The following is a 24,466-nucleotide window of genomic DNA, read 5'->3' as shown; positions in this document are numbered from 1 at the left end:
TCCCAAATTTCTCCAGGGAATTATTACTAACAGTCTCATCACTGCTTATCAGAGAGTTTTTGCAACCATGGGGATTTTTAATAGTCATTATTTAATAACAAGCTGTTTTGCAAATAAGCCAGTACCCATTTGAAGTACACCAAACCTCAACACGATACAACTGACATTTGCCTCAGCAAGGACTTCTGGTTGGTGACTATATCACACGGTGTTTTTATTATCTCTAAGATAATAAAAGAAGGAGTTGATGTAATGAAGATAAATGTATAGCAACCATTTCACCTTTCAAGTGTTTGCTTCAGCTGGAGGATTTGAAATGCTCCCTTTAAAATTTTAACTGTTAATTGTTGAGCTTGGGTGATTCCCTTTGGCAAGAGGCATTTCTGGAAAATTCTAGGCACCCATCCTAACCTGTGCTGCAACGCAATTATTGCCCAAGTGGTCTTAGGAATCCACTTTGAAAGGCCAGGTCTACACTGCTCCCCATGCAGACTTTGAATCCCCCGGTAGTTTGGGGCTGCAAAGACAGCCTTAGCTGTTCACCGTGATCCTGGGGTTCCATCCCTGCCACACCCCAAACCTTGTAACTTGTCCTGGTTCCTTGCACTTTGGGGCTCTGGCGTATCTCCCAGGCATATTGATCACTGCTAGGAGAGAGGCTGGTGACTTCTCTGGGCTGAAGCTGTTGATGACCACCGAGTGGGCTGCTGCCTTTGAGATCTGATCCCTCCTGAGATGTGGGGACCCCGAACTGATCCCTCCTGAGAGCCAGGGACCCTGGGGGTCTCCAGCCAAACATCAGTCTGCACCTGCATCCAATTACCCAGTTAAGTGAGCCTTTCAGGGAGGGGACTCTTCATGTAAGGGAGAAGATGCAAGGACCTGGGGGAGGAGAGTGGGGGCAGGGACACTGCTGTAGAACAGCTCTATTCTCAAGTTGTGGGAACCAGACCCTGGCGGGGAGATGCTAGTTGGTGTGTCACATGGACGCAGCGTTAATATCACTGAATCACACACTGAGAAAGTTATTCATTCTTCATCTTTTTTTCAATCTTTATGATGATCTCAAGAGGAAAATCTTGATCGGATGCTAGAATGCCTCACCTCTTTTTTTTTTATTGAGGTCACATTGGTTTATAACATTGTATAAATTTCAGGTGGACATTATATTTTGGCTTCCATATAGACTACATCGTGTTCATCACCAAAAGTCTAGTTTCCATCCATCACCATACACATGTCCCCCTTTACCCCTTTCACCCTCCCTCCACCCCCTTTCCCTCTGGTAACCACCAATCTGTTCTCTATATCTATGTGTTTGTTTGTTTATCTTCCACATATAAGTGAAATCATACGGTATTTGTCTTTCTTTGTGTGACTTATTTTACTTAGGATAATACCCTCAAAGTCCATCCATGTTGTTGCATATGGCAAGATTTCATCCTTTCTTGTGGCTGAATAGTATTCCAGTGTGTGCGTGTATGTGTGTGTGTGTGTGTGTGTCTATACACACCACATCTTCTTTCTCACCTCTTTAACACCAGCTGATCTCCCTTTTAAACAGAGAGCCCGGCCTCAGGCTAAGAACTCTGGGCAGGCGACAGTATCCAGCCAGAGATGAATAACATGGTTTTACTTTCATCTGGTTTCATGGTTTTTATAGTTGTTTCCATTTATGGCAAATGATGCTGATTATCCACTGATAATAGTGACATAAAGTTTTATTTTAAAATAAATGCATTCAAGATTTTTTTTAAAAAGTGAATTGATCTGAAGAAAAGATTGCTAATCATGTTATAAGTGGTGTGAGGGGATGTGGCAAAATTGGTAAGGATGCTAGGTGAAGACGTGACTCTGGGAAAACAGCAATGTAGACCCGTGCGTCTCAAATTTTACTGCGTGTGCAGTAATCCTCAGTGTTACCTGCGGGTTGCATCAAAATGCAGATTCTGACTGAGCGAGGCTGGGATTTGGCCTGAGAATCTGCATTTTGAACAGGGTAGGGGGTGCCAGTGCTGCTGGTAGAGAGTAGCAGAGTGTAGGTTGTAGAGTGCGTTGGCTTTGACAAACATCTGGGTATGCAGCTGCTCCTTCCCTTCTCTCCCTCTCCCTCCTCCTCCCTCTCTTCCTTCTTTCCAGACTCAAAATATTCGGGGAAACAAATCCTTGCAAAAGGCAAACCTCAGTCACCCACTTCTAATCAGATTTTCTCTAATTGCATTTTGCTTCCGAGGTTCCAGGTCAAGCCCTGTCACTCCTGCCTCAGGGATCAGGCCAGCTGAGCCCATCACACAGATCGTACCCAATTTGTGCAGACGCAAACGCCCCTCTGGGGTTCCTGCCACCCCCAGCAACCCGTGCCCTTGAGTCAAAATCTCATTTTCCCATCTTGGTCATTAATGTGGCCGGAGCAATTGATGTTAGGAGCTGGGGGATCCGGATAAGCCAGAAGCACAGCATGGATCGGATTCTCAAAGAGATTAGTCGGATTTCTCTGCTTCCTCGCAAGAGCTCTCACCGCACGTGCGTAGGCTTTCTTGTGGTCAGAGGGAGCAAACAGGGGGAGCCAACTTTCACCCCAAGAATTTTCACCCTCCCGTCTGATCCGCCTGGAGCCCTCCCATCTCAGTCAGGGGCTCTGACTTCCAGATGCTTCCAGATGCTTCCAGGTGCTCAGTCCCAAACCTTGGAGTCCTCGTGGGTGCCTCTCTCTCTCCCACCCCACATCCGCGCCATCAGCAAATCGGTTGGTTCTGCTTTCAGAATCTCACCACTGCTCACTCTCTCCTCTGCTTCTGCCGTGGCCTGGGCCACCACCACCTCTTGCCCAGATGATGGCCGTGGTCACCTAACTGCTCTGTTTACTTTTGACGTTGCCAACTGGTTAGCTGGCAGCTAGTTAACAGGGCATTCGATTCTTGAGTGGTCTAACTAGATTTACAGAGAGAGAAAGTTCCATTGCGTGAGATTCTTCAGAAAACCTGACAGTTTAGCCGGAGAGTGCGGGCGACAGGCTCTCTCTGGGTAACACCTGCCAGAGTTCGTGGGTCACCATCTTCGCCTTGGCCAGGCCAGTCTGCACCACTGCTGCTGTGAGAACTTCCCTGCACCCCTCACCTTTGCAACCGTAGCGCCTCACAAAATGCACGGTGCACGTGAATTCTAAGTCAGTGTTGACCGAATGGTTTATATCAGAGGATAAATGCTAGTCGTCCCCGGGTTGAACTTGGCCCACATATTATTTGGCCCCTCACGTTTTTCTCTTAACAGCTTTCTTTATACTTGACACATAATTATCTGCACGTATTTCAAGTGTGCAGTCTGAGAAGTCTTGACATGTATGTGTCAAGAAGCCACTACCTCCGTCAAGGAGTGAACACAGGAAAGGATTCCTTGTGCCTGTCTTCACTCTCTCCTGTCCCTCCTCCCCCATTCCCGGCATGACCGCTGACCTGCTTTCTGTCTAGAGATTCGTTTGCGTTTTCTGGAATATTATATAAAGGGAGACGTATCCTGTGCACTCTTTTTTTCCCTTTGGCTTCTTGCACTCAGCATAGTTGAGATTCCTAGTTTACTCCTTCTTATCGCTGAGTGGTATGTAGTGTGTGGATATTGCATTGTATAGCTATACCCCTAGTATATATTGTATCCATATACCACAATTTTTTTTCTTTTTTTGCTAAGGAAGATTTGCCCTGAGCTGACATCTGTTGCCAATCTTCCTCTTTTTTTTTTGCTTGAAGAAGATTAGCCCTGAGCTAACATCCATGCCAATCTTCCTCTATTTTGTATGTGGGTTGCCGCCACAGCATGGCTGATGAGTGGTGTAGGTCTGTGCCCGAGATCCGAACCTGTGAACCTGGGCCGCCGAAGTGGAGCACACCGAACTTAACCACTACGCCACAGGGCCGGCCCCCATATACCACAATTTGGTTATCCATTCACTTTTTGATGGACATTAGGGTTGGTTCCTGTTTTTGCTGTTACCAATACATTTGTATGCACTTTCGTAGAGTTTTTTAATATTTTGGTAAAAAATGAAGATTTCACATAAAAATTCAGATTTCCAGAATCTCTTGCAAAATTGGTGGTTCTAGCAACTCTGTGCCCACATTCCTACAGGGGAACAGTGGACAGGATTGCATCTCTTTGGACAGGGCTGGGACCCTCCAGGTTGCCTCAGTCCCTGCCACCCTCCATCCATCACGGCCCCCTTCACTCACTCGCGTTGCTGGCCTGGTTCCAGGAGGCGTATGCCTTGGCATGTTCTGCTCTGTGCATCCTCGGGGGAAGTGCAAGACGGCAGATCTATAAAGCAGCCCTCAGACGTGGAAAGGTTTAACAGAGCACAGCGGGGCTCTGAGTTTTAACTGTGAAAGCCTTGCTTTTGCTCTGAAGTTTCTTCGGGGTTTTGATTTCCCGGTGGTCACTGACACTAGGAGAACCACCCTTTCCCTGGGAGGCAGTGCCAGGGCAGGAAGGCACGGTGTCTGAGGGGCAAGGGCCCGCAGCCGGCGATCTGAGGGCCCTAGCGCTGCCGCCAGCCCCTCTGTTTGTCCGAGGCGGTCTGGAACCCATTGTGGAGTGGGAAATGCTTTTGTGCTTTGCAAGCAGCAGGATCCCGTCCAGCCCCGGTGCCCGCAGCCAAGCTACTGACGCTCTGGTTTCTAAAACTGGCCCAGCCCAGGGGAAGTGGAGCCGTGGGCAGTCGGGTGAGGAGGGGCAGGGGCCGGGCCGTAAATACCACTGCATTTCGGTGAGAAAGTTCTCTTTTCAAGTTCTCTCCATCGATCCTGATGGTGTCAAGGAGCAAGACTGGAGGTGATGCTAATTGTCCTTAACATCTCTTCCATTTGCCATCTCCCTTTCTAACAACAAGGCGTCAAGCCTCAGGCAGGCTTTGAACGTTTGAAAGACAGCAGAACTTAGAATTAATTTCTTTTTTTCTATTTTCTCATTGTTATACCCTCTATTAATGGTGAGGGACACTAGTTTTCCACTTGTGGCAATAATATAAAGATTCCATTTCAAATACATTTGTCAAAGGCTGAAAGGGAGTTGATTTGAACAAAAATATTAAATAATTGTATAGATGATATGTAGGTATGGCAAGTTAACTCTCAGGGCCACATGTGGTAGGTCTCTGCCGGATACTCATCTTAGCTAAGAGCAATCAAAGGCTCTCAGTGTCACTGGGCTCAGGTCTCATCATTGTGCCTGGGCAGTGTGTGCCTGGGGACATCCAGCATGAGGGGTCCACGAGAGCTCAGATATGGGTGGTTCTGAGGGCTGTGCCAAATGGCAGGGTGGCGGGGGTTGGGGTGGGGCTGTGTCACCAGTTATCTGTCCACAGTGACACTGTGCCAAATGGGAGAGGAGCTGCTGGATCAGGAAAACAGAGCCAAGGTTCAGAGCTGGGAAGGTAGCCAACAAATGCAGAAAGTTGGAGGGACCAGACGAGGCGGGGAGAGAATGATCAAGGGTCAGCGTGGTGGGGTGGGGGCGGGGGGACAGTACAAATGAGGCTGTTTTGAGCTCATTTAGTGACCACCACTGATGCTCAAGGAAGCTATTACTTCCCTCCTCCTCCTGCACTCTTCAGTTGGTGTCAGCCAATCATATGCTTTGACTGGAAGCCAATCACTGGGATTGGTTACTGCTGAGATGAGAATATAAGAAGCAGTGTGGCAGAGGCACAGTGTTGCCTTGGCAACTCCTGGGTACAGGTATGTCCCAGCAGGCTCCTAATTTCTTCCAAGTTGTGACTTGCCCACCTCTGAGTCCTCGGCTACTCACCTGCTTGGGACCTGCTGCCCAACCTCACCTGCGCCCCCGGCTTTCACATCTGCTTTGCATCCTGGTCCAGAGTCCCTTTCCATCTCGACATTCTTTATCTCCCGCACGTGAGCCCCACAGTGCAGGGCAGGCGGCTGGGTTCAACTCTGGCTCTAGCACTTCCTGGCTGCATGAGTAAGGTCAGGTTGTCCCACCTCTCCGTGCCTCAGTTTCCCCCCTGTCAAATGGGAGCAATAATGGTTGGCAAATATTTTTTGTGAGAATAAGAGCATCGGCGCTGCTCACCTCGTAAGTGCTCAGTGACTATTAGCTATAAAAATGGTAAAAAGCCATGGTCTGATTTATGACCTGCTGAAGGGGAGGGGCAAGCAAAGTGTCTGAAAGAACGTGGCATCTGGGATCAAAAGTCCAGGGTTGAATTTTGGTATGGCTAAAGATCTTGGGAAGTAACCCATTCCTCTGAATCTCAGTTTCCTAATCTGTAAGAAAGGAATAATCCTGCCAGCTGTGAGAATCAAGTGAGAAGGTACAGCTGCGCAGTCCTCAACCTTGGCTACACGTTGGAATCACCCAGGTGCCTGGGTCCCCTCTCTAGGGATTCTGATTTCGTTGGTTGGGCTGTGGCCTGGGCATCCAGCCTTTTAAACTCTCCCCAGCCAAGGCTGAGAACCAAAGGTTCAGAGTTCAGACCAGTGGTTCTCAAGGTGTGGTCCTTGGACCAGCAGCATCAGCATCACCTGGGAACTTAGAAATGCACATTCTCAAGCTGCATCCCAGACCTAATGAATCAGAAACGCTGGGGCCCAGCCATCTGGGTTCTAACAAGTCCTCCAGGTATGTCTCCCAGGTGCAGGCATGCAACAGGTGTTCCCTAATTCCCTCCCTCCCTCCTTGAATCAGATATTTACTTTGCGCGCCCCCTGTACTTGACTCTGAGTTCGGTGCTGGGGATACAACATGACCGGGACAAGATCCCTGCCCTCAGGGGTCTTATGTTCTAGTAGGGAGATTGATTGAAAAAAGAAGTAAACACACAATTAATTAAAAATTGTGCTAGATGTTAAGAAGGAGATGCTCAAACCGAGACAGTGGATTACCCTGAATTTTCACAGAATCACGCAAGTGTCCGCTCTAGCAGGGGGCCCCCAGCCGTTTCCAAACCCCTCCAGGACTTTCAGGACCCCTGACCCCAGACAGCCTCGCAGCAGCTGACATTTGTATTGGTCTGGCATTGTCTGAGGCAGGTGGCCACCTCTGGACAGAAGCAGCTGTGAGCAGGGCTTACGCAACATCTGTCTCCCGGAGGAGGAGGAGCTCTCGCCCTGGGTGAATACTCCCCAGTGGATTTGCCAATGTCTGGAGACATTTTGGTTGTCACAACTCGGAAGAGGGGTGCTGCTAACAGATAGTGGGTAGAAGCCAGGGGTGCATTCTACAAGGCACAGGACAGCCCCCGCAACAGAGAAGTATCTGTCCCCAAGTGTCAAGAGTGCAGAGTTTGACTCTGGTGCTTCCGGGTCCTGAATTTCCGGCGAGGTCCTCTGGAGCTTTCCTCGCTCTCCTGGCTCCTGGGCTTGGCTGCACTTGGAAATCTTCCACCACTTGACCAAAAGAAGGATTCCAAGCTGCCCTCTCTCTTCCTGAGCTGAGAAAGCTGCACCGAGCCAGGCGTCTCCTTGGAAACCCCTTGGCTTCGTGCAATTGGGAAAACAATAAATTTGCAAAGGTTGCACAAAGCACCCAGAAGCCAAAAGCCGGTTGGAACTGCTAAATCCGTGTTTTTCCTCCACATCAAAAGTAATTTCCTGGCCTTAGAGTCTTTCTCTACTGTCGCAAGACGAGACGCAGGCAGATAGTTTTACAGGGCAGACAACGCTGCCAAACACATTCCCCCTTTCAAAGCCTTCAGGTGGATTTCTGTTCCAGTCAGGAATATCAGTGCACTTTTCCGCTGAGCCGAGGTCGGTTTTATCCGAGGCAGATCTGGCAATTGACTTTCACACCCCATACAAGGCCAGAGACCATTTCCAGCGCAGACCTCACACTTTCCTCATTCTGGGGGCTGGGGCAGGAGGGGATGGGTGGGGTTTGCCCTCAGCTGGTCCCATACAAGGGCTGAGGGTGGTGATCATGGTCTAGTATGCCATCCTGCTGCAAGGCGAAGGAGAAAGAAGAAAAAACTCCCCATAACCACAAAAGATGTATTAACCTTACTGTGTGCAGCCAGAGTTCTGAGTGCTGTTCTTATGTTAACTCATCCTCCCCTCCTACAACCCTATGAAAAGGGATCATTATTAGCCCCATTTTACAGATGAGGAAACTGAGGACAAGTGATTTGCCTAAAGTGACCCCCACCCCCACCAGCAGCTAGTAAATGTTGGAGCCAGGATTTGAATCTAGGTATCTGGCTCCAGAGTTCATGGTTTAAGTTAATGTGAACATCTCTGCCACTCCTCCAGCACAGCCTAATAACAGCAACAGTAATAACAGGTAACATCTACATCAGTGGCTCTCAAATGGGGCAGTTTTGCACCCCACGGGACATTTGACAATGCCTGGAGATGTTTTTGGTTGTTACAACTTGGCAGAGGGGTGCTACTGGCATATAGTGGGTGGAGACCAGGGATGCTGCTAAACATCCTACAGTGCACAGGACGGTCCTACAACAGAGAATAACCCAGCCCCAAATGTCGATAGTGCCGAGGCTGGGAAGCCCTGGTCTCCTGGCATTAAGGTTTGATTTTAAAAAAGAAAGGATAAAAGTAGTAAATAGGTAGATAGATGGATACATGGATAGATGGATACATACATGGATGGAGGGATGGATGGATGGATGGATGGGTGGATGGATGGATGGATAGATGGGTAGATGGATACATGGATGGATGGATAGATGGATGGATGGTTAGAAAATACTGAGGTTTAGAAACCCAGATCTATAGGGTGCTTGCTATGTGCCAGTCACAGTGCTAAACATGGGGTACCTAACTCAATCCTTGCAGGTACCCTCTGAGGTAGATACTATTATTACCTCCATTGTACTGTTGGGGAAAACTGAGGCTATGAGAGGTTTGGCGATTTGCCAAGGCCACATGCTTGACAGTGTGATGCTGGCATTTAGATGCAGGCTGGTGGCTCCCAAGCCTCTCTTCTAGAATGCTCCACCTGATTTTAGGGGCTGGGCAGGCTGAAATCTGTGGAATCTTGCCTCTCCTCGCTGGGCACACTCCATCGGTTACCCGCGCTCCCCGTTTGCCTCTGTATACTCCTGGGGCCTCGTTCCTTCTGCGTCTCCCCCCCACCTTGGCGTGGTCCTCCTGCCTCTCAGTTCCTCACCAGCCTCCTGCTGTCCGCCTCTGTCCACCCTGCAAATGGCGGCCAGAGAGATCTGCCTCAGACTACAAATCCCACCATGTCCTTCCCCAGCCTTAAAACTGTAATGTGCATATGAACCACCTGAGGGTTTTGTTACTGTGCAGATTCTGTTAGTAGCTCTGGCCTGGGGCCTGAGATTCTGCATTTCTAATAAGCGCTCAAGTCGAGCGATGCTCATCTGTGGACCACACTTTGAGTAGCGAGGCACTAGAGAAATGATTCTCTTCTCTGAATGCTAGAAACCTCAGAGGAGCAGCAGCCTTGTATGAGGTGGGCTGCTTAGATGGATCAGGACTTCCTCCATGCTGGGCTACAGCAGGCGTCTCAAACGACTGGTCCCAGGGCCAAAGCTGCCCCCCTCACCTGTTTTTGTAAATAAAGTTTTATTGGAACACAGCCACCCCCATACGTGTATATTGGGTGTGGCTGCTTTCGCACTACAATGGCCAGGTTGAGTAGTTGTGACAGAGCGTGCGTGGCCCATAAACCCTGAAATATCTACCACCCAGACCTTTACAGAAAAATTTGTCCACTGTCTAGAGCATCGTCAAGATGCTCCGGATGGCTGTGCATTGGGGCTTCCAGCCATGTGAAGGGGGTTGACTTGAAGACTTAAAGACAAAATCAAACACACAGACACTTCCCCAGAGCCATACCTGTAGCTAACAGGTCTCAGGCTGGGTCTCGGAGGAAGTGGCTCCCAGCACGTGTGGGAGATGGATGATGGGTTGGGGCTTGTATAGAGCACGTTATCTGGTCCAGGAGCACTGGCAGCACCCTAGCCAGCAAGGAAGCACAGACCTCGAGTCCCTATTTGCTGGATAATGGAATGTCGGGCCCCTGCAGCCCAGGGGTCTGAGGGGGTGTGAGCTCGACAGCTGCTTTGTGTTAGGACCTGGGTGGGAACCCGGATCTCCTGACTTCCCGCCCAGGACTCCCACCTCCAAGGCACCCTGCGTGGAGGGGGTGGTTAGCAAAAAGAGCTCTGGTCCCCCAGTGGGGGAGGTGGCCCCCATCTGCCTCCGGCTGGCGTAGCTCGCTCTCCAGCCTCCCCTCATTCCAGATGCTGAGGAAGAGGGCGTCGTCCTCCATTGCAGGTGACCCCTGCCTTGACCCCTTACTCCCAAATAAGTGGGTTGATGGGGGTTAAGCCTGAGCCCTGGACTGGGGATCTGAGGGAATTGAGGCTGCCTGCAATGTGAAGGCTCACTGTCAAGTGAATCTGAGTTTCCTATTGTCTTACATTAAAAAGAAAAAAAAGGACCAATGCTCCCAAAGGAAAAATCTCATCCCAGACTGAACATTGCCGGATGGGGGCTGGGGGTGGGTGGGGATGCAGGGCAGTCCCATGGCATATGCCAGGCACCAGACTAAGCCCTTTACACTCCTTATCTCATTTAATCCTCACAGCAACCCTGTGGGTGAGTTGTTATTATTGTGCCAGTTTTACAAACAAGAAAACCAGTGCCCCGCACAGTGTCTGCACTGGTAGAAGGGGCTCCTGAGTGAAGGGGCTCGGTAGATGCTAGTACGTGATTGCATGAGGCACAGAGAGGTTAAGTGACCCATTCAAGGTCACACGGCGGGGAGGAGCAGGAGCTGGGATTTGAACCTAGATCTGTGTGACTGCAGAGGGGCTCAGTGAGCTGAAGTGACCCGCCCCTCCCCGCCCCCCTTGCACTGCACATGAGAAGCTTGGGACTCCTCCTCCCCCGGTATAGAAGCCTTGACTGGCAGGCAGCCTGCTGCTTGCTGAGCACTGAGCGAGAGAGAGGCTGGGGAGCCAAGCTGGAGCCATTTTCTCCCACCACCCCTTCCAGTGAGTTCCAGCTCCCGGCGAGACTCCTCCCATGGGGTGACCCCCTGGGCCAATCCCCAGCGACCCCGCCCAGCCACGGGTGAGCCAGGCTGCGCCCCAAGGAGCCTCTTTCTCCCCACTTCTTCGGCTTTATGGGAGCAGAAAGGTTAACATCGCTGGGGACCCAGGGGGTGGGGGCGTTCCTGGGGCTCAGGGCTCCCCTTCGGAGCTTAGGGCTCAGGGACTGGTGGAGCGGGGAGAGAGAGAGAGAGAAAGCGGAGACGGGGCATGATGACTTTCTTGTGACACTTTCCAGGGTGTGTTTGTGGGAGAAACACACACACGCACAGACACACACACATACACACTTGCTTTGGGAAGAGCGGGAGGCAGCACCATTGCTCTGTGTGTGACTGCAAAGGAGAACTTGTGTATGCGTCTCACCAGCTGTGTGCTGGGGAGGAAGGAAGGGGTTTACACACTCGCTGAGGTTTCCAAGAGCTCCTTCTCCCAGGCCCAGTGCTAATCCCTCACCTCCTCTCTGTGGAATGGGAATGATTGTGATCCTTATTTTACTGGAAAGGCTCAGAGAGCTTAGGACACTTGCCTAAGGTCTACCAGCTTAGACATGCTGGGGCTGGGATTTGGGTGGACCCAAGCAGTCTGATGCCAATGTCTGTACTCTTGTCTTAACCAGACGCCCCACGGTGTGTATTCCTCCTTCCAGGGAGCTAGTGTTCATTGAGCACCTGCAAATTGGTAGATTAAAAATGATGTTCCCTAGGCGCCAGCCCCGTGGCCTAGTAGTTAAGTTTGGCATGTTCCTCTTCAGCGGCCCAGGGTTCATGGGTTCATATCCCGGGTGCAGACCTACACCACTCATCAGCCATGCTGTGGTGGCGACTCATATATAAAGTAGAGGAAGACTGGCACAGATGTTAGCTCAGGGCTAATCTTTGTCAGCGGGAAAAAAAAAAAAAGGAAAAAAAATGATGTTCCCTAGTGGTCCTGGGTAAAGGTCTCCTCCAGCATATACCCAGCAGTGGACTTGCTGGGATACGTGGGTCACCCTCTTAGACTCGGGGCTCTTCTCCCAGGGGACGTCATGGAATTTGGGGTCCTGGGACCAAGCTGACCTAGAGCTCAAAGCTCAGATGCCAAGGCCAAAACCCAGGGTGGGCTAGGCTGGCACGTGAAGATTGCAGTGGCACCGAGCAAATCCTTAGTTTCCTCCTTAGCGTGAAGTTCAAGGCTGCTCTGTCTCCAGCTCCTGCCCCTGGTCAGCCCACGGGGTCTCTGCCTCCCCACCCTGGGGAGTCACATTCCTCAAACTTCTGGAGGCTGAGTCACTGCACCCAGGACTTCTGGAGGTGCACAGGCTGGGAGGACTGGGGTGGGTGGCAGGGGCTGATCCCAAGATGGAGTGTGTGTGTATGTGTGTGTGTGGGGTTTTCTCCCTTCCCATGAAGATGACCCCGGCTGTAAGTGACAGAGGCTAGATGAGAGGTTACGGGGAACATTTCTGGCAGAGAACACACCCTCCTGGGCAGATTTGCCTTGGGTGTGAGTCATTGATCGGTTCTCGAGCGGCCACTTCTGGGAAACCCCTACTGTTCTGGAAAATCTACTGGCGGGCCTGCTCAAGAAGTGCCAGCAGGGACGGGGGTGGTGGCATGGAGACACAAGCAGCAGTTGGTTCCAGCCGCCCCGACACCAGCAGACGCCAGCCCTGGAAGGAACTGGGAAGCAGGGAACTTCACAGTGGCCGTGGATCCTCTTAGCATCCTCGTTCTGGTTGTCACTGCCTGCTTAGCTCCCCAGCTCCCTCTCGATTCTCCCACCTGCTCTATCTGTGCACCTGGGAGACACGCGGTGTGATATGGGGCCTCCCAAATTCAGTCAGTCCTGGACACCTTCCCGATTTTGCCATATCCATGTGCCACCTGGGCTGTTATTTACTGTATATTTTTGTTTAAATGGAATCACTGAAAAATGCTTAAAATACAGTCATTTAAAATGTATTTATATCACTTCTATAAATGGAAAACAAGCAGCACTTGCAAAGACGGAGGGTGGCTGGGAAGATACACTAACGAAAGCAGAGCAGACTTGATAAAACGTAGCCGGAGCCTGTTGCCTGCAGAAGCCTCTTGATTTGGCAGCTGCTCTTTGTTGATCAAGGGAGGGGAGCAGGTTTGGGGAGGCCGTGCTCAAGGCAGGCTGGCAGCACACTGGGGCTCGCTCCTGGATGTGGTCAGCAGGCTGGGAAAAGAGTTGATAAGTGTCAGTTCTCCAGGAACTCCCGTTCATCGTGTTGCGGTGTCCCTGTCCCTCCGCTGTGCTCTCGCAGGAGTTCCTGGAGGCCTGAAACAAACATGTGTTGGGTGCCTCTTTTGTGGCCGCGTCCCCCACCAGTGTCCTGCACACCAAAGGCATCCAATACGTGTTTTTAACAGAGAGGAGGGGGAAGGAACTGGAACTTCCGTGATGCTGTAGAAAGCAATGGCGAAATTATAGTGAGCGCTTGTTGGTGCCTAACAAATGTTTGTTGCATAAAGGAGCAAAGGAGTGAGTGAATGATCCGCTAGAATGTAAACTCCACAAAGACAGGTTTTCTCTCTGTTCTGTTCACTGCTATATCCACTGCCCAGAACAGTGCTTGGCACTTAATAGCTGCTCAGTGAACTTTGTTAAGTCAACAAGTGAATCAGTGAGTCCGTGAATTAATGAGTGAATGAAGAAATGATTGAGCACATGAACGAGTGTTGGCCCTGGACTCAAGAGACAGGCCCTTTGTAAACTTTCAGGCTCCCATTGAGGCTGGCCGAGCCCTGAGCTGGGGACCAGGGGGTGGAGCGAGCACACAAAAGAAGCCAGGATAAGTGCAGCCTCGGTTCCCCAGGGAGAGAGGAGCATCCTGGGAGCTGCCTTCATGGGCTGGGGCAGGGCAGGCGGGCACCACCAGCAGCTGAACCCTCGGTAACGTCCCCCTCATGCCACCCCAGCAACAGGCTCCCCCTGAGTAGGAACATCTAGATGGTAGAGTGAGGGGCTATCTTCCCCGCTGAGCAGTGTGTTGCCAAGAAGCATCGTTCATCTATAGAAGGCTCGGTTTTCTTCTGTACTAGCCTGGGCTGGGGCTTTCTGAGCTTTGCATATCTGGGGCATGTTTCTCAGGAAAATCCTCAGGACTTCTAATAGGTGCTCCCCTACAGAGTGTTTACATGCCAGCACAGAACATTCTGATGGGATAATGTTTAACCAGCGTGTGGTTGCCGTCACTCTGATTCTGGGTGGCTCTCTGAGGACCAGGCGAGGGCGCTGGCCTTCCTCCTCGGTGGGCTTTGAAGGAGCAGAGCAGCCCTCTGCCTGCTGGTTACTCTGCCAGTCATCTCAACCCTAGTAGGAAAGGGGTGTCCTTTTATCCTCTTGAAGTAGCAAAATGCTCTCTTTCTAGGCTTTTTTCTTAAGCTTGTAGAGAAGCCAGGACTTTAATTCTTTGGCAAAAATTGTCTTGTAAGCAATTTTTTGGTGCCCATAGAATATGGGCCCAACCCAGCTAAAATAGTCTTCCCAGTACCTGTTATGATTTGTTAATATTTCATAGCTCACAAAAAAGGGAAACACAGCATGATTGTGAAGTCCTTGAAGGCGGGGACTGGGTCCTGCACTTGTGATCCCCACCCCATTCAGGAGCAAGGGTGTGTTCACGTGCAAACAAGTTTTCCCAATATCGAAATCTGAGATGGAGGGACTGTATAAATCTTAGGGCATGTTGTTCCCAAACTTTAGTGTACATAAGGACCATTGGGGAGCTGGCTAAAAATCAAGACTTCCAGATCCCACTGTGATTCATTCATTCATTCACTCACTCATTCATTCATTCATTCATTCATTCAACGAATGTTTATTGAGCTCCTACAACGAGTTGAGTTCCCAGATTTAGCAAATAAGAATACAGGATGTCCAGTTAGACTTCAGTTTCAGATCAACAACTGATCATGTTTTAGTCTAAGTATGTCTCATGCAATGGTTGAGACATATACTGAAAAATGCTTTCTTGTCAATTGGAAATTCACATTTAACGGGGCGTCCTGTATTTCATCTGGCAGCCCTCAATCTGCACCGAGCACTGTTCCTGGCGATGGAGCTACATTGTGGATGAAACGAGGCCCTGACTTCTAGGAGCTTACATGCTAGTGAGGGAGACAGCAAACAGATGCTGCAGGAAGGATGTAGGAGGGCATCGTGGCAGGGTACCGCTTCACGCTTGTCAGGAACAGAGCACACATCACCTCGCCATTGGGCCCTGCCAAGTCTGGGAGGGGTGTTAGCACAGTCCCCCCACAAAGAGCCTTCTTGTAGGAGAGGTCACCATGACAGCTAGAACTGCTCACACATCGAGGGCTATCAGGGGGTGGTAGGGAGCAGAAGGGACGTTTCCTCCACAGTGAGGTGACGGTGTGGTCATGGTTGGCTAAGGGCAAGATCAGGTTCCTCCTGGAGATGGACTGCACTGGCATGCCAGTTCTTTATCCATCCTCTTGTTCCTTTATTTTTTATTATGGAAAATTTCAAACACACGGACGTAGAGAGAATCCTATAAGAGACTCCCCTCCTCCCTGTTCCCAACAAGAATATCGACATTTTGCCAATCTTTTCTTGTGGTTGACCTTTTCCTGTTTTTTGCTTTATCTTCTATTGAGGTACAACAGTCTCACAGTAAAGGGCACAGCTTGATGAATTTTGATGATGATTTTTGGCATGTGTTTACACCTATGAAACCTCTACCCGGATCAAGATATAGAACATTCCCAGTCCCCAGCAGGCTCCCTCCTGGCCCTCCCTGGGCTCTGGGCTTTCATCAATTGCAGGGCACAATGGTGGCATTCTATTGGGGAAAATATTTCCACAGATAAATAGAAAATTTTGACTCTCCCTCTCCCCCTTTCCTGTCTCCTTCCTTCCTTTCTTTCTTCCTAGTTTATTTACTGACCTAGTTATTAGGAAGGTAAACTCTGTATTGTAAAAAGATACAGAACCACCTAGATTAATTCAGATTAAAGTGGATTTAGAGATTAACTCTTCTTTTGGATTATCTCTGTTCATTTTAAAGGCCTTCCTTCCCTGGCCTCCCCCCGCACTGAGCACTCATTGGCTGACTCCGGTGGGTATTGGAGATTGGAAACAAAACCACCCATGGCGCCTGCTCCTCCCACAGCACTCAGTGTCCCAAAGCTGCTTTCCCAAGGCTGTCTTGGGAAGAGCGAGGTCCCTGTGCCCACAGGTGTTCCAGGTTGGGGAAGGAGTCATTTTGGCACCTGACGGGAAGCTGAACTAGCTGACCTGCGCTCCCTCCATGACACCTCGCATGTTCCCTGCAGACGCTGCAGGAGATCTTCCAGGCAGAGAACACCATCATGCTGCTGGAAAGGTCCATCATGGCCAAGGAGTGCCCGCTGAAGGTGGCGCAGACGAGGCTGCAGTGCCGGACCTGGCGCCCCAACGTGGAGCTGTGCAGGGACATCCCGCAGTTCAAGTGAGTGGTGGGGGCCGGGAGGGAGGGGTGGGTCTGGGGAGCCCCCAGGAAACCTGAGCAACAGACACCCACCCTGCAGAACATCTAGTCCCACACCCAACAGGGCACTGGGCGGGGGTGTGGAGTTCTGGGGGTGCCCTTGATAGCCTCCCCATCACGGAGGCCCGCCCCTCTGCACTGCAGCCTTCTCACTTGCCTAACGAGGGACGGTTTTGTAGCTTTGTTGTGCTCCCGGACCCTCTAGCTTTCTCCTAAAAGCCAACGAGAGGCAGCCTCCCAGGCCAGAGATGTGGCCTGGGCCCTTGGCTGCTTTACCCCCTCTCTCTCCAGGCGCCAGTGAAAGAGGAGCCCAGCTCACACCTCACTCATTCTCCATCGCCCTCTTTGTAAAGTTCTCACCTGTGAGCCCTTGGAGTAGCTTAACCCGCCTGACCCACTTAGCTAAGGAGGGGCTGCTTCTGTTGACAAAGGGCCTCCTCACAGGAGAGGGGGTGAAAAGCTCACACAGGCCCAGAGACAGGGTTCGTGAGCGTGAGGTAGAGGTTTGGAGTGGGATGATGGTCAGGCATAGAAGGAACAGGTCCTCATACACGGGGGATTATTTTCCCGTGAATGTGCTGTGTGACTCGGGGCAGGCCACTTGGCTGCTGTCTTCCCTCCATGCTAGGGGCACTGTATTAGGTCTCTATTTCTGCGTAACAAATTCCCCACAACTCGATGGCTTATCCTCCTTCTGAGCCAAGAAGTGGAGAGATGTGGAGAAGAGAGCTGGAGAAGTAAAGAGAGGGGGAAAATATGCTGAGAGAAATGCCGGGTGGGTCCACGTAAGGATGTTTACACGGCCTCGGGTGCTGCCTGAGGTCATCACCTAGGGAAAGCTGGTGTGTGTGTTGGGGGAGTGGGCAGGCAAAGTGACCCCAGGCATTGAACTTGGAGGCCTGGCCGCCTGCTCCTCAGCCTGCTGCAGGCCTGCGAGGTCTTCATCCCTGGAAGTGGGCCCGGTGTGGCTGGGGTCCCGACCCAGCTGCGCTGGGAGGGGTCCAGGTCCTGGGCGAGGGGCTGGGGAAGGCTCTCCTGATCCCTCCTCCACCCGCCCCTGCTTCGTAGCCCCTCAGGTTGGGCTCCAGCACCCCCGGGGGCGGGGGGCAGAGGGCTCTGATGACCCCTTTGTCCACCCCAGGGGGCTCACACAGAACAGGGCTTGTGGGGGAGCGGCCAGATGTCGTCCTGGAAGACCCAACGCTCTGGGACAAGCTCCCTGCCTCCTTGCCCACCAGCTGTGCCACCGAGAGGGGTAGACAGGGAGCATGGATGGGGCATGCTTGGCTCGGGAGCCCTGGGCAGGGTATGTGCGTGTCTGTGTCTGTGTGTGGTGTGTATATGTGTGTATGTGTGCATGCTGTGTGTATGTGTGTGTGCACGACTGTGTTGGGAACTGAGCAGATAGCAGGACTCGAGCTGTCTGCCTCTCCCGCAGCTGAATTGCCCCCTCTGGGCCTTCTTTTTCCCCTCCTTTCTACAGGTGGCCCCTCTTCTCCTGACCCCCTCTAATCGCTCAGGTCCCATCCATGCCCACTTCCCTAGAATGAACACCCATTTAAATTTGAATTTAAATTAATTAAAATGAAATCAAATATAAAATTCAGTTCCTTATTTGCACAAACTGCATTTCAAGTGGTCAGTAGCCACGTGTGGCTAGGGCTGCCGTGTTGGACAGCACAGAACAGGACATTTCCATGGCTGCAGAAAGTTCTGTTGGACTGCGCTCATCTAGAGGTCTCCAAGGAGGGAAGGGGTTCCAAGCTGCTTCTGTCACCTCTCCCTAGCCCAGGCTTGATGTGGGGAAGTTCACCCTCATATCTAACTTGAGTCCTTCCAGCAGCATGTTCTCCAGTCCTGAGCACAGTTCACTGTCCCTTCCCCCCAGAGGTGGGACCCACAGCACAGCCCCACAACCAAGCCACCCTCACGGCTCACCTGGTGTGTTCATTTCCTAGGGCTCCTGTAACTTATTACCACAAACGGGGTGGCTTAAAACAACAGAAATTTAGTCTCTCACACTTTAGGAGACCAGATGTCTGAAACTGAGGTGTCAGCAGGGCTGGCTCCTCCTGGAGGCTCTGAGAGAGAATCTGTACACACCACTCTCCTGGCTGCTGGGGGTCACAGGCAATCCCTGGCCTTCCTTGGCTCGTAGCTGCCTCACTGCATCTGCTTCCGTCTCCCTGTGGTGGTCTTCCCTGTGGGTCCCTCTGGATCTCAAATCTCCTTCTCCTTTCTGTTACAAGGAGACCAATTCACTGGATTTATGGCCCATCCTAAATCCAGGATGATTTCATCTCAAGATCCTTAACTACATCTGCAAAGATGCTATTTCCAAAGAGCATCACATTCACAGGCACCGCGGGTTCAGACTTGGACATAACTACTGGGGGACACTCTTCAACCCACTCAATCTGGATATCAAAATAACCTCCTAACCTCTCTCCACTCTTGCTCCCTTCCAGTCTAATCTTTACATAGCAGCCTGGAGGTTATCCCCAAATCTGAATCAGCACGTCATCCCCCCCATTTCAATCCCCTGCCCCAATGGCTTCCCACTGCACTGGGAACAAAATCTGAGCCCCTCGATTTTGCCCATGCTCTTCTCTCTAGACCTGTGCTGTCCGGTTCAGTAGCCGCTGGCTGCATGTGGCCCTTCCATTTACATTTAAATGATTTAAAATGAAATGCAGTTAGAAATTCAGGTCCTCAGTTGATCTCGCCACAGGGCTGGTGCTCATGAACCCGTGTGGCCCGTGGCACCGTATTGGGCAGCGCAGATATAGGACATCTCCAGTATTGCAGAGTCCTCTGGGGCAGCGCTGTTGTAGGACACGTCTCTCTTGGTCTTCACATGGCCAGCTCGTTCTCATCGTTTTTCTCAGCTCGAAAATTCCCTCCTCAGAAGGATCTTTCCTGGTGGCTTTGGAAGTTTCCACAGAAGCAGAGCTTCAGGAGAAGGGGAGTGGGGAGCGGGACAGGGGAGCCCAGCTTCAGCCTGATCCCACGGGGGGCTCTGGAGCACCAATCACACCACGCACGGAGCTGTTCCCACCTTGAGGCGGGGGACGCCCTTTTGCACCCCACGTCGGTGAGCTATGGGCTTCTCTGGAGAAGGATGGACCTATGAGCCATCAGCAGCCAACACTCACAGCAGCTGGGACACAGGTGCCGCAGCCAGTAAGGGGACCTGAGCAGGGCACCAAGACCAGACACCACACGTGACCATCTTATCTACATGAGGCTGGCCCTGTTATCTAGGTTTTTAAAAAAATTGTAATAAAACACATATAAAATGTACCATTAGTGACATTTAGTACATTCACAGTGTTGTGCACCCACCGCCAGAATATTTCCATTCATTTCACCCAAAAAGATATCCTTTATTAGCAGTCACTCCCTATCCCCTCCCTCCAGCCCCTGGCACCCACTAATCTACTTTCTGTCTCCATGGATTTGCCTGCTCTGGACATTTCATATAAATGGAATCCTACCATATAGAACCTTTGTGTCTGGTTTCTTTCACTCAGCATCATGTCTTCAAGGCTCATCCATATTATAGCAGGTATCAGGGCTTCACTCCTTTTTATTTTGGCTGAATAATATCCCATTGTGTGGACAGACCACCTTCTATTTATCCATTTATTCATTGAGGGACGTTTGGGTTGTTTCCACCTTTTGACCCTTGTGATTAGTGCTGCACAAGTATTTGTACAAGTATTGTCTGAGTATCTGTTTTCAGGTCTTGTGGGTTTATACCAAGGAGCAGAATTGCTGGGTCATATAGTAAGTCTATCTTTAACTTGCTGAGGAGCCACCAGATTGTTTCCCTAAACATCCTTTCTGTTTCTCCCTTTGTGCTTATCACCCTCGGTAGCTCTGTTGTGTATCTACTTACCTGCCCGTTCTGCCCTTGTCTTCCTTGATGGCAAAGCCTTGCCCGTCTGGCTCACCGCCATCTCCCAGCACCTGGCGCGGTGCCTGGCACATAGTAGGTGCATCTGTGTGGAACGGCTGAATGAACTGTGCCTTCTCCTCTGCTCTCGCCCCAGGCTCGTGAACGAAGTGTTCACCATCGACGACACCCTGCAGACCCTCAAGCTGAGGCTGCAGGAGACCCAGGACACGCTGCAGCTGCTGGTGATGACCAAGTGCCGGCTGGAGCATGAGCTGGCCATCAAGGCCAACACCCTCTGCATCGACAAGGAGAAGTGCATGGGCATGCGCAAGACCTTCCCCTGCACCCCGCGCCTGGCGGGCTACACCTGAGCCGTCGCCACCGGCCCCTGGCGCGCTGCTCCACGCTGGGTCCTTATGCAGCATAAAATTTGAAAAGGCAGAGAAACAAAACAAAAGAAAGTGTCTTTTTCTCCCTTTCCTCCTATCATGAAAAAAAAACATATATATATATAAAAAGCCAAAATAAATGTGCCAAAACAGAAGATCCTGGAGGTCATTCCTTGCTGCAGAACCAGCATCGTGGCAGGTCCCAGGAGGAGACAGACTGTGATCCCTCGGGGATGGAGGGATGTCAGCATCCCCAGGAGGAAGAGGCCGCATTTGTATTTCACTGTTTGTCCATTTAGGAGCACAGGATAGACCATGGTGTCCAAAGATTGGACACTGGAGCTGAGAGTCCTGAGACCAGCTGTCACTGAGGAGCTGTGTGGCCTTGAACAAGCTCCCGACCTGAGCGTCCTCATCAGGTCAGTCCAAGGTGGAGGTGACTGTCAGCCGTGGGGGGGCAGTGCAGAAAAATAGGATTTGGAATCAGAAGTCCTGGGTTTGAATCCCAGCTTTGCTAGATGGGGTGTCTTAGAAATTGCTCTGGGAGAAGAAGGAGGCAAAATCAATTCTGTGGATGGGGCAGGAGGAAGCAGATAAGGGTTGAGGTAAAGCTCTATGGAGAAGTGACATTGCTTTGAAAAGTTAAGCATAGAACTACCATACGACCCAGCAATGCTACTCCTGGGTATATAACCAAGAGCACTGAAAATAGATACTCAAACATATACTTGTACACGAATGTTCATAGCAGTACTGATCACAGTAGTCAAAAAGTGGAAACAACCCACATGTCCATCAGTGGGTGAATGGGAACACAAAATGTGGTCCACCCGTGCAATGGACTATCATTCAGCCATTAAAAAGGAATGAAGTTGGGGCCAGCCCCGTGGCATAGTGGTTAAGTGCGCGTGCACTCCACTGCTGGTGACCCAGGTTTGGATCTCAGGCATGCACCAATGCACCGCTTGTCAGGCCGTGCTGTGGTGGCGTCCCATATAGAGTGGAGCAAGATAGGCACAGATGTTAGCCCAGGGGCAGTCTTCCTCAGCAAAAGGAGGAGGATTGGCATGGATGTTAGCTCAGGGCTGATCTTCCTCACAAAAAAAAAAAAAAAGGAATGAAGCAATGATACCTGCTACAACACGGATGAACCTTGAAGACGTCATGCTCAGTGAAAGAAGCCAGACACAAAAGGCCACATATTGTATGATTCCATTTATATGAAATGTCCAGAATAGGCAAATCCACAGAAATAGCAGATTGATGGTTGCCAGGGAGAGGGGAATGGGAAGTGACTGCTTAGTGGGTGCAGGGTTTTATTTTGGAGTGATGAAGATGTTTTGGGACTAGACAAAGGTGGTTGCACAACATTGTTGATGTGCTAAATGCCATAGAATTGTTCACTTTATGTGGTTAATTTTATGTGATGTGAAATTCATCTCAATTAAACAAGAGGAAAAAGAAGTGCTGTTGGGGCTGAGTTGTGAGTGATGAGGAGGTTGAGGCAGAAGAGGGTGAGAGGAGGAACAGCATGGATAAAGGCAGGGAGCCATTGTCCTGGGGGGAGAAGCCCTCGGAGAGGTGTGTGAATCATCTGGAAGGGTTGGCTGAGGCCAGATCATGAAGGACAAATATTTGAGACTTTTGAGGTCAGTGTCTCCCAGACTTCATTATTCACATCATTGCTTCCCAAAGTTTAATGTGCATGCACAGATCACCCAGAGACGTTGTTAAAAATGCAGATTCTGAGTGAGTAGGTCTGAGATGGAGTCTGAGATTCCAAATTTCTAACAAGCTCCTAGATGATGCTCATAGTCCAGGACCACACTTTGAGTAGCAAGAATTCAGATAACACTCCCACAACTTTTGCTATAACCAAGTACCACCTTTACTATTATTCACTCAATCTTTAGATTGTCGTGCTTAAAAAAAAGCTCAAGTTTATTTTAAAGGCAAATTTATAGTATGACTGTAAACAGGAAAACTGCTTTGCCCAGTGTTGAACAGAACAAAATACTGTTGATGATGTCCAGTTAGGTCATATTTTCTGGCCAAGGTCATTTTGTCTGAAGCCTTCTCTCCTTTTGTTCAAAAGGGAGATCAGCAAGTCTTAAAGAGACGTTAAAGACTTCTTAGCATCCACTGGAGACTTGTCCTTGAGGTAAGTTTGCTTGAAAGAGGATAGAAAAGTCAATTTTCCTCCAAATGAGTTTCAATGCTATTTAAGGCCTTGAATACATCCCACCTACGAGTCACAGCTGCAGGCAGGAGGGAGTCCATAGCATCTTTAAAGTGGGGATGTGACATGACCAGATTACTGTTTTAGAAATAATTCCCCCATGCAGAGGAGAAGGAAGTTGGAGGAAGGTGGGGAGACCAAGCTGTTAGAATTTCAGGTGCGAGATGCAGAGGGCCAGGATTAGGACAAGTGCTTGGGGAACATTCATGAGGCTGAAGGCAAAATCCTTAGAGTGTGGGGTGTAAGGGGCAAGTGGGAGACCAGGATGGGGCAAAGATGCCAGGCTTGGGCAGCTGGTGCTGGGGGATGCTGTGCCCTTGAGGAGTGGAGTGAGGGGGGCAGTACGTAGAGGCTGAGAGAAGTTGACAACTTCTCGTTCATGTGTGGTGTTTGAATCATCACCCAAGGGATGTCCTGGTGTAAGTACCTGAAAGGCAAGTGGAAATGTGGTCATGGAGCTCACGAGAGAGGCTAGAGAAGCTGTGCCTGGGGTACAGGAGAAAGCCAAAAACTCAGGAATAGATGGGCTGGTGCAGGGAGATCCTGAAGAGTGAGAGAGAGGTCCACTGGTGGGATGGGATGCTGGGGTGGGCAGAGGACCGGGGCAGGGGTACAGAGAGGCAAACAGAGGCTGGAAGAAGCAATGTCAAGGGGATCGCAGAGGGAGTTGTAAGAGTGGGGATGTTCAGATGAAGAATAAAGAAAGTCCTTTGGAAGCAAGCATCCTAAATATACCATTGTAAGGGAGGAAGAAATTTTCCTGTACCCTTCTACGTTCTTCTGGCTGGTCTAAGAATTAAATTGACATAAGATGGATTAACAGGAGAAAATCAAATTTAATTTCATACATACGGGAACCTCACATACACAAGAGGGTCAGAGGCCCCACATACATGAGAGGGAGGACACAGAAATGTAAAGTGAAGTATTTATGCCATCTTGAGCCAAGGAATGGGATAGGGGCCTGGGGCTTCAGAGAGGAGGACGGTAATTCAGAGGACGATAAGAAGAGCAGATGTTCAATAATTAGAGGTTTGCCCTGCCCTTCAGCTAGATCATAAAATTTATTTAATACATCCCACCTATGAGTCACAGCTGCAGGCAGGAGGGAGTCCATAGCACCATAGACCATAGCAGTATTTAATAAGAGTAATAACTCTTATTGTGGGCAAGGTCCCTAATTTAAATTCTTTAAGGGAGAGGCAAAAGTTTCTTTTGAGCCCATGGGGGTCTCAATTACCTTTAGCTCAAAATATTTCCACATGCCCACGTGGCGCACCTTGGGGAGGCCTGTTCTGAACCCCTTCACCACTGACCTGGGTACCCATGGGTGTACACTTTTGGAAAGCAAATTGGCACTGTGTTTCAAGAACCTAAAAGTATCCATGCC

General features: G+C 50.4%; 1 protein-coding gene across 2 annotated transcripts in view; it reads left to right on the top strand.

The window, feature by feature from the left end:
* TEKT5 (tektin 5) overlaps window positions 1-20,978 on the top strand; it is a 44,772-nt gene extending 23,794 nt beyond the window's left edge. The window contains exons 6-10 of one of the 2 annotated variants that reach the window (XM_087449623.1): window positions 4,014-4,030; window positions 4,380-4,397; window positions 16,118-16,265; window positions 16,354-16,508; window positions 20,603-20,978. In XM_087449623.1, the coding sequence (XP_087305749.1) occupies window positions 4,014-4,030; window positions 4,380-4,397; window positions 16,118-16,265; window positions 16,354-16,508; window positions 20,603-20,819 (555 nt within the window). In that variant the 3' untranslated portion in view covers window positions 20,820-20,978. The remainder of the gene's footprint in view (window positions 1-4,013; window positions 4,031-4,379; window positions 4,398-16,117; window positions 16,266-16,353; window positions 16,509-20,602) is intronic. The other variant, XM_004438075.2, reaches the window with a different exon arrangement.
* Window positions 20,979-24,466: the final 3,488 nt, after the last annotated feature.

Source organism: Ceratotherium simum, chromosome 26, assembly GCF_057802395.1.
Source record: "Ceratotherium simum simum isolate JZ-2026a chromosome 26, ASM5780239v1, whole genome shotgun sequence".
In the NCBI taxonomy this organism is placed as follows: domain Eukaryota; kingdom Metazoa; phylum Chordata; class Mammalia; order Perissodactyla; family Rhinocerotidae; genus Ceratotherium; species Ceratotherium simum.
The sequence above is the reverse complement of the archived record's forward strand: the minus strand, read 5'-3'. Positions and strand labels throughout refer to the sequence as shown.